Source organism: Anas acuta, chromosome 2, assembly GCF_963932015.1.
Source record: "Anas acuta chromosome 2, bAnaAcu1.1, whole genome shotgun sequence".
NCBI lineage: Eukaryota > Metazoa > Chordata > Aves > Anseriformes > Anatidae > Anas > Anas acuta.
Window position 1 is genome coordinate 6,099,920 of NC_088980.1, and position 14,365 is coordinate 6,114,284.

The following is a 14,365-nucleotide window of genomic DNA, read 5'->3' on the forward strand; positions in this document are numbered from 1 at the left end:
ATACATGTGTGTACATCCTTTATACCCTGTGTGCCAGGGAAGAAATCCAGTGCCATCATGCACATTGGAGGTGAAAGCGAGACAGGTCTTTGAAGGCAGTATTCCTCCAGGTGTGGTGGACAGCAAGGACCTCAGTCTCTGCTTCCCCCAGTGCATGGGGGACCTTGCTACCAGCTTGTGTCAGTGTCTCAGGCCATGGGAAGTGATTGTCAGGCACTCAGGTGGTGGTCTGAATCTGCAGACCCCACGTGAGAGCAGGAGGGCAGGCAGCTGGAGGTGAACAGGACAGCTTTCATTGGTTGTATCTCATTGCCCAAATGGCTTTTTGGGTGCTGGTCAGCCATCCGTGGGGAGTCAAGGAAAAGTTTGTAGGGCGTGCATGTCTTGTTTGGAGAACCTGGAAGGTCTTCTGAGCTGGGATGACTGAAGCTTACATGAGTAAGGCTAATTCTATAGTGAAAACTGGCATTTATCTTACTGAATAAATACAGATGCTAGCAACATCTTTGCACAGTTCCCACTTCTTGCCATGTCATAGAAAATAAGCATCTTGGGGCTTTATTTTCTTATGCACATTTTGTTTACATAAGCATTACATTTTTATCAGCACGAACCGATGTTAACTGAATTTAACAAAGACAAAGCAAGAAGGAAATGTTCATTCTGTGCATGGTGATATCACAAAAACAATGTGTTTTGAAGCCTTGTACTTCAAAAATATGCCTGAGAGGAATGGAAAAATCCAGGCTCATATTGTAAAAATGTGAGTCACAACCGCTATTATCTCTTAAGAAGTGGCATTCCAGCTCTTTGATTCAGTCATTAATGATTTCTTTTTTAAGTAGTGGTGCTTTCTTACCCTTTTAAGAAACATCTGCACTAACCCTGGCTATTTGTGTTCACAATTCATAGATTCAAATAAATTAGACATAGAAAGGACTTACAAAATCATCTTGTCCATTTCCTGAAAGCATATGAAATTGAAAAAATAATTATACTAAACATATATATAAAAATGCAGATGCCTTAACTTAGGTACAATATGAAGACAAATATGTCAATTTTTCAGTTGTAAGGATGCTAAAAAATGTAACTTATTTTCTTTATAGTAAAAATAAACACGAGTGTAGCAAAAGCTTTCACAAAGTTTGTGGAGCATTTTCTACTTTTTTTCCCAGCAAGCTAACTTTCTGACTTTCTGGAATTTGTATTTAATATTCAATAGATCTTGTTTCAAGTAGTTTGAAGGTGATTTTTTTTTTTTTTTTTTAGTTTTATATTTTAATGAGAGAGCTCTGAACAGAAATAATTCTTTTTTAAAAAACAGTAATTAAAACTTCTGCTTTTGATATGGTTTTGGGCAATTTTATCTCCCTCGCAATCCCCTATCCTATTAGTTTTTTTAGTTTAAAATTTTTTTTGACAAGTTCTATTGCCAGAATAGTTATTGTAGGAAGTCTTTAGGGACTGCTGGGTAGGATGCTGAGTATTCTGGTGAATATTCGTTTTTTGTGATTAAGCAACACCCGTGAAAACTGTGGCACTTATCAGAGACGTTCCACACATTCTCTTATTATCTCAACAAGTACTCAGTGTTCCTCATGCTATATGGTCATGCCTCCAGCTCTGCTGTATGGAGAAGGGGCTGCAGAAGAGGCTGGGCTGAGGCAGGCTAGCAGAAACACCCCAGAATGACACAGCTCATGAAGCATGAGCAGGGCCATGCACAAGTTCACCACTTGTGTGATCTTCATCCCTCTCCTGCAGCATAGCACAGCTCCTTGTCAGAAGGGGGCTGTTAGGGCTAATTCTCTACTTCCACCAGTCTTAGACTAGTAACACCTCCATACAAATACTCAAGATATTCTCTAGTGACTTAATAACCTCCTGGTCTGATAATTTCTATGTAGAGAAGATTATGTATAAAGCTACCACTAGCTTTCCAGTAACCATTGTATATCTAAATGCTGGAGAATGTTGTCTGGCCCATGATCCAAAGCACTAGAAACAGGTAGATGGTCAAGCGCCTGCCGGTGAATGGGGGTATTAGCTTTGGTTTGCCATGTGGTTACAAGGCTGTACAAGCTCAGGCCAGCCACAACATCAAGGAGCAGGATGAGCCCATGCCCAGGGCAGCGTAGGCTGTCTTGTATTGACATGAATGCTACGTAAGGACAGACGTGCACAAGATCAGATCATGGGTTCCTCCAGGGCAGTAGCCTAGGGATAGAGTAAAAATAGGGAAAGCATATGTAGTCTTCCTTGCATGCAGCCAGGTTTTGCAGCTAAGGGTTTTTCTCAGTAAGAGGCAGTGTCTTTGTATTTAAAACCATGATAGGAACTTTTGCTCATGGATTTGTCTGTCTCTGTGAATCCTTGTTGTTTTTTGTTTTGTTTTGCTTTGTTTTGCTTTGTTTTGTTTTTGGCATTTACATCAGCTGATGTAAACAAGTTTCACAGGCTAACTCTGTGCCATGTGGAAAGTGGCTCCCTTGTTTCCTTCAAACCTGCTGCTCTGTGAATTCATTCAAAATTTCTACATCCTTGTATTACGAGAAAAAGCGAACAGTTACTCGGTACTCACCATCTTCACAGCTTCAGTGATGATCTGGACTCGCCTGGCAGCCCTCAGTAATCTGTCTGGTTTAGAGGCCTGGTCTGTTCCTTCACAGAAATACTGATCAGCCACTGATTTTTGTTGTCCCCTTCAGCATTGAGACAGGTTTCGCTGCCAAGAAACAAAAATCAAAAGGACAAAATACCTGAGAGTCCTCTGGCCACCTGTACTGATGTCATTTATAGAAAGTGAAATTCTATTTGTTTGCACTGGTGCTGAGTCACAAAGCCGTGCGCATAAGAAAACCCAATTTGTGGGAAAGCTTCTAATCTCCTGTTTTTCAGGAAGAAGGGAATAAAAAAATGATGTGGGGGTAGTGGGGAAAGGAGCAAAGAGAATAGCTAAATAAAGAAGAATGTCAGAATACCCAAAATACAGGAAAGGCTAATTTATTTTACACTTGTTGAAAGAAGTCATAATGCAGAGTATAACGTACAAACTCCAGTAAATCATTCCTGTATGATAGTCTGTGATCAATGACAATTTAATGAATTCATTTTAAAATGAAGTCAGAATAGGAAAAACAGTAGTTGTTTGAAAGAGTACTTTACTCAAATAAATTGAGTCAATAAATATGCTATTTGTCATGCAGAGTCCAGTTAAAGTCTTGTTTGCTAACAAAAGTGCTGTCATCACAGAACCTAATAGAAGCAAACTATCTGGAACTATCCACTATAAATAGACAAATACTGTCTGAAAGCAGAAGACAACAATTGCAGCTGAACAAAGAAGTGTAGCCTGCACACATTGATGAATGCAGTAGGGTAGCCCACCTCAAAATCTACAATTTTGTTTGTCAGTTGCTTATATTCTGATGATTCTGATGTAGTGTGAATGCTCTCTTGGTATTCCAAAAAAAAAAAAAAAAAGTTGTGTTTTTTCTATGAATAGTGTTCTAATTGTTACATAGTAGGGGTTTCTCTTGCTAGAGAAAATGCCACTGAAGTCACTATTAAATTGCATAATACAGATTCAGTGAGCTTGAACGGATTTGTGCAGGCTACTAGAAAGGGGATAAGCTTCATCCCTTTTCAAACAGTAGTTTTACATTAATTTTCACAGCTATCCATGTTGTTTAGTGCAGATACAAGAGGACTTTTTGTTCTGCTGTGATTTTCACACTTGCACTTCTTTCATGTAAGCTGAAGAGTTGTGACACTTCTCACTCATTTTTAGTCTGTTGTGGATTGGAAGTGTTAACAGTGAAGCACCCTTAACCCAAGATGGTTGAGCCTCACGGTTCTGGGTTAGATGTTCAAACTGGTGTTGGATACAAGCAGCATGATTTTCAGATGTGATAAAAGGGGGTTTTCAGCATCTCAGAAGTTTGGAGTGCTCTCACGAAGGTTACAGGGCTCTGCCAGGCACATTTGGGCTTCCGGCATCCTTTGGATTGTAGGGTGTGGAGTGGCAGAAAATACTCAGAAGTCCTGCCATATATCTCGAAGATGGTATTTTCTATACCCAAAGGAAAATAAATGCTGAAAAATTACATTGCAGAAGCCTAAGACAGAGATTATGAAGAATTTTGGTGTGATTTAAGAATCTGAACTTGACCCTTCTCTTTTTAAATTTGGAATAGAACAGCTGGGGCATTTTTAGAGTTTGCATCATGTGGCCTGAGATCGGTGGATTTAAATCTGCCCTGCAGTCATCTTAGGCACATTGTTCATCCACTCCCAGAGCTGCATTTTCAGAAATGAGTTAGGAATCCAATCCCTGTGACTTTCAGTGAAACTTAAGCTTGTATGAATCTAAATTACTCCTTAGATGTGACTGAGGCTCCCAAGCGACTTAAAAACTTATGAATAGGCCACAGGATATCTACAAAGTCTTTTTTAGCTCTGATCACAGAGTGATTGCTAATTGCAATAACAGTTTCATCATTTCTGGTTTCCTTGATGTTCTACTGACCACATAAAAACAGATGAAGAGTTTCCTGGTAATCAATATCCTACAAGTTATTGGTTGGTTTGTGTGTTTGCTTTTCGTGCTGATGGCTTTGTTCTTCTTGCTTTGCTGCTGTCAGTAATCTTTGGTCCTTCTCATTTCAGCTCTTTCCACTACTAGGAGTAAAGACCAGTATAGACAAAGCAGGATGAAAAGATGGCTGACTTCTTGTTACCACCGGGTACTAACAGCTTCCACCGGTTCACACCTGAATCCTTGGCTGCTATTGAGAAACGAATTGCGGAGAAGCTTGCAAGGAATGCGAAGCAGGAGTACAGAGAGCAGCTGGGTGAAGAAGAGAAACCTCAGCCTCAGTTTGATTTGCAAGCTTGCAAGAAGCTTCCCGATATCTATGGGACTGTTCCTCCAGAGCTCATTGGGGAGCCATTGGAGGATATTGACCCCTTCTACAATGATCGTAAGGTAAGCATCAGCAATATGTTCTGCTTCTTAGCTTTTGCTGAACCATAAAAACTTTGTTTTGAGGGCTCTGGTTTTCATTTTTCTACAGTCAGTAAAAATATTTTTTTCCAGATTTAAGGGTCAAAGCTTTGTTGAGTAGGACTCCCAGAAAACATCTAAGCAGCAGCACAAAGAAGTACACAAAACATAATTATAGAGGTTGGGTGTTTTCAGATGACACTGGATATGAATCTACAGAGACTAACAGAAGTAGAGAAGTAGCTGAGTTAAATGAGCCCAGAGGTTTTTATCTACCACACCTTGCCACCTTCATGAGACTTGACTCTTCATGGTTTTGTTTACCACTTAGGCCCTTAGGTTAAGAGTTTCTGGGTGACTTAAGCCTTGTGCTAGCACTCTTCAAAGACGGGCAGGCTGTTCTGGAGGGCAGTGGTTCCTTTCCTGCTGAGGGATGGGTCAATCCCATTTCAGATAACCAAAACAGCTGAAGGGATGTGTAGGTAGTGCTGGCACTTTGCAGAACAGTATGCTTCATCCCAAAGGGAGCATCACCTGATGAAGCATCACGTGTAGGCTGGACCAAAGCCACAATAGTGCAAACAGCATCTGTCAAAAGGCCGTTAACAGCAGAGCTGGGCTGGCTGCTTACTACAGTTCGTTCCCCTTTCCAAACATTTTGCAACACGGAGGACAAAATAAGGCTTGGAAGCACAGGGTATTTTTAGGCAGTTTCCAGGTCTTTCAGGCGTTGATGTTCTTGCTTTGGGGCTATGCTGTTTCCTGTAAACAGTGGATTAATATGACCACAGTTCTACTGCTGTTAAAGTGATGTGGAAACAACTACAGAATAGAAGTTAAATAGACAAAGAGAAATAGATTATTTACCTGGATGAGGCAGAATTAACTTAAAGGTGTTTATGGCTGTGTTGTTCCTGCTACCACTAGGCGCAAGCAGCAGGATATAGATTTGCAGTGAAAGGATCATGAAGGTATTAGATTCAAGGTGGGTGTCTTGCTTAAGAGTTCATCTATCGAATGGCCTGCTCCTGTCTCTGAGTGAGTATTAGTCCCTCTGTACATGGTTGGGCATCTTCAGAGCTCTGAATTGGGCCAGCATCCAATTCACCTTTGTTTTGGATTCATGATAACTCACATGCCTGGTTTCCTCCACCCATATTAATGTGAATAGAGTGACAGTGCCTCATTGCCTGGCTGAGATTGTGCTGTGGAGCTGTGCCTCACGTAGCTTCTCACTTGAAAGATGAGACAAGAAACATAGTCTGAGAGCAACAAGGTGTGCAAGGTAGGGAAGATGGATTAACAACACAGCAGAAGAAGACTGGCATAAAAGTCTCTCCACTGCATTTTAGTCTCTAGGTCATCTTTCATTTTTAAATGTCTCTTTGCAGCCCCAAGATCGAGTGATGGCACAGGGTCCTGTAAGCAGTGAAAGGATAAAAACAGTTGGGGTATTGCAAGAAGACAGGCAAGGGTTCTGCTTGGAGGGACTTGGAAGAAGCTTCCCTGAGTGAAAAGGAATCTGGGATCTTGGGAGGTAGTGAGGAAGGAATCTGGGATATTGGCAGGAATTTCCTGATGGGATGTGAGCTGGGACAATGGGCATAGATGTAAGTGCTGAATGTTCTTATTCTCTATTTTGTTTTCCAGACATTTGTAGTACTGAACAAAGGGAAGACAATCTTTCGATTTAGTGCCACTCCTGCCTTGTATATACTTAGTCCTTTCCATCCAATCAGAAGAGCAGCAATTAAAATTTTGGTACATTCATATCCTTTCTGTTGATTTCCCTCCTAGTGTATTTTGCAATATTATTTTAAAACACAGATGTGTGGAACCCAGAAAATGTTTGATTTCATTAAGCTGTTTTAAAACTTGTGTTTGAATTTGCTTGCACAAGCAGAACCACACTTGGATTTTTGGTCTGTTTTATTTTATATTGTTATGTGAGCTAAGATTATGATTATATTATGCTACTGGCAGATAATGTGAACTGTACTGGATACTTTGATGAAATTACTCGGGTTCAAAAGGCATGAAAGGCCTTCCAATGACTATGAAGGAGTCAGTGAAAGAAACTGGCTGCAGTACCTTGGAAAGGAAAGGAACAAGGAAGCTGGAGCTTGCCCAGGAAAACGTATGCTGAAGGAGAGTTTTGCCACTGAGCACTTAAGCAGCCTCTCCCATGAGACTCCGTGAGACCATATACAGACAATTTAATTTTGAACTGCCTCAGAATTATTACTATTTTTTCTGTCCTGAAAGACAACATTTTAAAACTTGTTTTGTTGTTTTGCCAGTTTGGTTATTTCAACTTCTTACCCAGCTAGCAATGAAAGCAGAGGCTGGCCTACTGGAGCTCTCAGTAGAAGGGTGATGGCTAATTTCCCTTAGCTCTAGATCTGGGGTCATGCAAGATGACTGCACAGTTGGTTATTTTATTTTATTTTATTTTATTTTATTTTATTTTATTTTATTTTATTTTATTTTATTTTATTTTATTTTAAACACAGCTATGGAAACATTATATTCTGATATAGTCTTATCTCTCTGGAAGACCAGACTGAGCTGAATGTTCAGCTTTGTGTGAACATTACTAAAAACACACCCTTATCCATGAGTTGCCTTCTTTTTCTATGGTGCGCATGGGGGACCCAGAAGTGTTAATTCAAATACTTCACATACTGTTCTGATAATTGTTTGATGTTTTATTAATGGGAATCCCTCTGCTTCAATGCCCCTGTACATCAGAAAGAAACAATACTAAGCAGATAGCATCTTAGAATCACTGGTTTATTATCAAATTTCAGGGGCAAAAATAGGGAAATAAACCAGATTCCCAGTGAACCATGCAGTGAGAAAAAAAGGAAATAAAAAAGACAGATGTGAGAGTATAGATGTTCTAGTGGGAAGAAAAATAGGTAAAGCTTCTAGAAACAATAATTATAAGGAAAAAAAAATGAGTATGTGATATCAGCCAAGATGTTATGAAGAAAATGCATAGGATTTTTCAGAGGCATTTGCTGATGGATCAGGTTATACCTGCAAGCAGTGCAGCACATGCTGCTGTATACCCAGAGCCCAACAGTGTTTATTAGGTACAGTTACATCAGCACAGCCTTGCTGAGGTTAATTGAGGTCAGTGGATTTGCACAGCTATGGCTAAGAGAAGAATTTCGAAATTGAACTTCTTAGAAAAAGTGTGTATGTGTAAATATTGGCTCCAGTTTTGGAGGCCTGTTCTGTCTTCTCACTTTCTTTCACGCAGCCTGGGAAGCCAAGAGGTCCCAGATATGTGTAATGCACAGGAACTACACGCAGTCAACTAAAAGATAACTATGCAAGAAATCCTTATCACATTACTCCCAAGGATAAAGAGCACGGAGGAGTGAATTTCAAAGACATGACAGGAGCAGAAATATAGTCAGATAAGGAGTGTAAAGTTTCAGGAGTGGAAGGCTGCAATGCTAACAGTATTTTAGTTCCAGAAGGAGCCAAGTTATCACCTTTTGTTGATAATGTCAGACAATCCAACAGCTCAGCCTTTGGCCAGCGCAGGCAGGAGGCCGCAGCTCCTGTCCTGGTGAAACAGCAGTGAAGTCCCTGCATTAGGCACGGTGTTGTTTTCTGTCAATAAAGGCTTTTCACATCATCCTGAAACACAAAGGGCAATTGGCTGAGCAGGAAGTCAATATCCCAGGCAGAAAGGAGCCTGAATCTGCAAGTACTCAAGCAGATAATATCACAGACATGAATCTGGGAACCGGATCTGTTGTCTTGCGTGAGGGTAATCAAGCAAGCTTTATTTTCCCTTGGGGCAAAAGTCAAAAAAGAGCATTAACAAATGGTACCCTGTCACGTAAGTGTCTGAAGCAACATCTTTTGCAGATGCCATATTTCCATTTCTAGGCACCAAATGTACCTCGAAGGCCAACAGTAGAACAGAGTAAAATCATCCTATATAGAAGCTGTGGGGGTGACATTTCTTGGTTAAGTAGCTTTGTATGGATTTCTTCTTCTGAGACTTCAGGCAAGATAGATCCTGTATGCTCACAGCCCATCCAACCAAGCATGGTTAGCCTAGTCATTCAGAAATACACCCTTCCAAGGGAAGGTATCCACAGGCTGACAGCCTCCTAGTAATGTGAATTATTTCAATTAACAACATACCCCTAAGCCTCTTCTAGGTATCTTTCTTCCTCTTCAGAGTCTAGTAGGCCTCATGAAAGGACCACAGTCCAGGAGGCTGCCAGAACCAGGCCCTGGCCCATTTCTGTCACAGGACTGTAGGTCTGCATCCCTTTGGTCTATATCGAATGCAGAACAGAAGGAATAGATGAGCACTTTTGCCTTCTTCATCATTACTGGCCATTAACATCTTTATTTACTATCTCATCCTATTAATAAGATTAAACCACTGCTAGCATTTCATTTATTCTGTATGCTTAATAGGCTCTTCTTAGTTCTTCTCGCCTGCAAGCTAAAAACTGTTCTGTGCTATCCCTGGTTTCTCCAAGCAGTTTGCTGTCCTGTATAAAATCCATGGCAATTGCTAGTTCCCTTTTTTTTTTTTTTCTTCTTTTTTTCTATGTATAGGTATAGATAAGTGCTCTCAATTTGCAACTCATCCAGAATAGGTTTTTGGCCAAAATTATCTTCTTTGATGCGAGAATTATGGATTCTGTCCCATCTAAAAAGAAAAAAAAAATCCATAAGAATTCACAATTTGTGTTCATATTTTCTGCTTGCAACTTCTCTCCCATCTGATTTTACACACTTTCCTTGGTAAAGGAAAATGAGGCCTTGTGAAGTACCAATTATATGTACTATTGATTGGACCTAACCTTTGCTTGCCCATATTATATGTAATTTGGCAATGATCACTTAAAGAGCCACTAGTATTCGGTCTGCTAATTAACCATTATCCATCATAATGAAGTCTAGAATAGAAATATGCTGTGTTTGACTCACTATCTTTGTGCTACAAGATAAATTTTATAACTTTTAGGAATTCTTTATACAGGCTGCATAATATCATTCTATAACTTCATATTGGAAATAAATGTCAGGTTCAATTTATTGCAGAAGGGATCCTGATGAGTAGCCTGGTATATTGGATTTGTGGTTCATAACGGAGTGTGTAACCCATTCTCCCTTTTGGAGTGCGTTAGCCATGTGTGTGATTCACGTCAACTCATGGATCAGTAGGCTTTCAAAAACTGGAATTAATAACAGTTCTTTCAAAAAACTGGAATTAATAACAGTTCTAAGATAGGAACAGACAATGGTGGTAATGCAGATTGTATCAATTTCATCTCCTTTACTTACACTGTCTTTTCTGAATAGATAATGATCACTGACTTTTTCTAATGTGAACAATTGCCTTAGATTTCAGATGGGAATACTAATTTTCATTCTGTAGGAATTTCTGTTTTCTCTTGCTTTTTACACAGACCTCTGATATCGGTGCACAACCAACTAGAATGATTCTTTCTTTTCTGTTCTTTGAAGTTTTGAGCATGGTCATGAAACTCAGTTTGAATTGATAGTGCATTTGATGACCTGTAGCTGACCCCTTACATTTTCAACCTGTGTCATCCTGTACATTCTCTTTGGTGTCCAAATAAGAAGGTGATGACACCTGCCAATAAGTGAGCTTTGGGAAAGCTGCTAGATTCAGCTTAAACCACTAGGAAACAGGGACGTATATATCTGATTGGTGAGCCAAAAATGTTTTTTATAGAGGAATTTCCCTGCTTGTAATTGTACTGATGGATAGCTGTTGTTTGGCATGACCTGAAGATACCACTCTGATATATTATTATTACTTTCACAACATTTCACTGCTGTTGAAAAAGTAATCCAGTGTTTCCTACACTAGCTGCAGTTTACAACCTAAATTTTGTTAACCAGATAGACACTACTTTCAGGGACGTATCTCAGGCTGACTTAAGAAAATGAGTCTAGAAATCAGATATTCTTCCCTGTACTTTCAGCAGGAGGTGTCGGCCCCGTAAGTGGAAAATGTTTGTGAGATGAGCAGTCCCTCTGAGTTCAATTACGGCTCTCTGCAATGGCACAGGGGAATATGTGAGTTGGTTACTACCAATTTAACCTTGCAGTGGCTTATGGGGCCCATCAGAAAACATTCCACACTGTACTCAGCAGAGATTTTGGATCTGTGAAAAGACAGCTTTTATGCAAACATTTCAGGACATACCTTTTTAAATGATATCCTTTGATCACTATTCTTGTATATTACCACCCATAGGACTGGTAAAGGGATAAAACCAGAAAACTTTATTTTTTTTTTCCTAAAGAAGGCAGTAGAAAGTTACATGACAGTTACATGGATGATACCGTCTCTGAGAAGGGTCCCAACCCATTGACTGAATTGTAGGCTGTTTTACTTCTGTTCATTTTAAGTCATTCTTTAAATTTTCTCAATTTCTCCAGGAGCATGGGATATACTATTTATGCAAGAAATTCACATCATGCTTTGTCTTTTTTTTTTTTTTTTTTTTTTTTTTTTTTTTTTTAAGAAAAAGTAGCATGTGCTTTTAGGAGAGCAGCTCAGTGAACTATGTTTTGAATTTCAGGAATTTGATTTGATATTTTATTTATTTATTTATTTATCTATTTATTTATTTATTTATTTATTTATTTATTTATTTTATGGCCTCGGCTTAGCAGCTAAGTGCAAAGACTATACACTTGAGAGATTCATTTTAGCCTCCTGTTAGGGAAGCTGGTGCATCATCAGAGGCAGTCAGCTTTGCAGCCCAAGACAGTGTATTTTCCACCCTGGTTTGCAGACCAAGACTTGAAATTAATGCTCTGAAACTCGTGCTAGCTTTTGGTGAAACTGGGTACTGAATGCAAGACCTCAAGCTCATTAGAGAGATTAGAGAGATTGGATATATAACTTTCCCTACTGCCTGAGAAAAGTTTCAGGATGCAAAATAAAATCAGAATTTGCAGAGACAGGTTTTTCAGTATGTACTTACATGAGACTAATCCCTCTTTTCATGCAAAGTTGTGCACCTATGCACATTGTCATCTGACCAGCACAGCTGTAAATTTGGGGTATTGTATTTTCAGAAGACTGCAGAGTCAGTGTTTGTTTACTGTATGAAGTATGCATAAAAAATGTAAGCAATGGAAAAAAACAGGAGAGAGTCCCCTGTTTTTTCTGTTTCTATGATTGCATTTTCCCTTATGTAATTGCAAACAAATGTCTACAGTGGTTTTTAAACATTTTGGAAATTATAACTGAGCTGTCACATTTTGTATGAAATGATAAAAATTTATAACGTATGCATTGTTTTCCTTAATTCAGCTATTTACATTGTTCAGTATGTTTATTATGTGCACTATTTTAACTAATTGTGTGTTCATGGCACAATCAGAGACTCCACCATGGAATAAATATGTTGAGTAAGTATCCTGGCTGCTTTACAGCTTCCCCATCCTTATCTTGTCCTTCCTCTTCCATTTGTTACATCCTTTTCATCTTGTTTGCTGTTGTCTAATTTCTTTCCAGTAATACTGACCATAGTATCTGTCCTGACAAAATGTTTTGCCAGGTGTTTGTTGCCTGTGAAAACTCCCTTAGTAAGTAAACTAACACTTTTCAGTCTTCCAAGCTCATACTTACTGCTAAATGCACCTGCTATGCTACATCGGAATGAGATCACATATGATGAGAACTCCATTCAAAACTGGCCGGCCTTCCACAGTTCCCATGCAAGAGATTCAATTGCTGGACATTTTAAGATAAGCTGATGGATTTTATGTTAAATTATTTCAGAAAATACTCCCATGATGTAGTTAGTTCTGTCCTTAAACTGGAATTGGAAACAAAAGTTTCCTTCAGACCGATTGCATCATGAGAAGTGTTTCCCAGTAATCATTGGTGGACTGATTTTACGAGCAAGCATAAAATTATTTCAGAACACTTTTATCAGCATTCCTGTCTTTTTAGCTTGCCAAGTCCTCAGAAAAAGAAAAAAAAAATAGCAAAAGTGTCACTTGAAGTCCTTTTTATTTTTTTCTAGAATGAATTTTAAAAGGGGCTAACGGGCTTCAGAAAGCCCATTTCATTTCTTTAAGTTGCTTTAAAATACTCCTTTTAGAAAGAGATACCAGATGCACAAGCTAATCAACCTACAGTGCATTAAACAATTATTTTGGCTCATTGAACCAATCAGAACACACTTTTTATTTTTGACTGACATATGATAAACACAACCATCTGCTGTTCCATAGCCTGGTGGTTGGTCTACTCAGGGCTGTGAGGAAAGGCAGTAAATGCCCTTATTTTAGGTTTCATAAAATCATGCAGGGCACATCTTCTAGGCCATAAATTACTAATTATAGGCAGCACTGAACCAAATATTTCATCTGATCACAGTAACATCCTAATCCCAGGATGTTTCATGTATTTCTGTGCACTGTACTACCCTCAAGTATGTCTGTGACTTTCCTTTTCCCCTGATGTTGTCCTTTCCTCGTGGAAAACTGTCACACAGTACCATGCCCATGGTGTATGCAGCTGAAACATGGACATCTCATCCACGTGAGTCAAAATTTGGTCAGTGGGTCTACGGCTTGGAATTTGAACATTCTGAAGGAAAATATCAAAGTGCTTGTTGGGTCTTCCTTAGGCAGCAAAATGTGGATGATGTTATCAGTACATTGAGCAGGGCATGCAAGAAGTGTAGGGCATAATTGCAAATGGAATCATGCAGCATGGAGTAAAACCTTTCCCTTCCATGTTTCCCCCTCTACTGTGTCCCCTCATACCTCTCAGCTTTTTCTCCTCAAATTAAGAGAATGAAATCAAAACCAAATAGTTTTGTGGAACAAAATAATCCAATGAACTTTAATTCAAATTAGTTAATATTGGATTTGGAACAGATACATTTAATTCATGTTTTCTGCTGTTCACAAGGGATGCATGAGCACAAGAGCAACATTGTGCAAAGATTTGTCCTAGTATCCTCCTTTAAAACAGAATAAATACTTACCATTTTGGAAAAAAAAAGAAAAAAAATCAATTCCATTTACCACCACTAAAAACTTTGAAAAATGCTGACTTCTATTGTTAAAGAAGCTGTTCAGTTGCTGGAGGACTTTGCCCAATGCATTTAGAATTTGATGATGATTATACAATCAATTAAACCATCTGACATGCTGAATAAATACAAGTGCTTTATCATTTTAATGAGCTTATGTACTGTTAACTATTTTTTTTTTTGGTTCTTTCCCTGTGTTTTCTGCATGTATTACTGAATACACATGCTTTAAAGAGATTCACATGGGTGACCTATATTTGTAATATCAGAACAAAACTAA

General features: G+C 38.9%; 1 protein-coding gene across 9 annotated transcripts in view; it reads left to right on the forward strand.

The window, feature by feature from the left end:
* The window catches only part of LOC137852076 (sodium channel protein type 5 subunit alpha-like), a 206,768-nt gene that overhangs the window by 34,699 nt on the left and 157,704 nt on the right, over positions 1-14,365 (forward strand). For 8 of the 9 annotated variants that reach the window (XM_068673369.1, XM_068673364.1, XM_068673370.1 and 5 more), the window contains exons 2-4: positions 4,672-4,990; positions 6,659-6,769; positions 12,348-12,445. In XM_068673369.1, the coding sequence (XP_068529470.1) occupies positions 4,724-4,990; positions 6,659-6,769; positions 12,348-12,445 (476 nt within the window). In that variant the 5' untranslated portion in view covers positions 4,672-4,723. Of the gene's footprint in view, positions 1-4,671; positions 4,991-6,658; positions 6,777-12,347; positions 12,446-14,365 lie in introns of all 9 variants that reach the window. The other variant, XM_068673366.1, reaches the window with a different exon arrangement.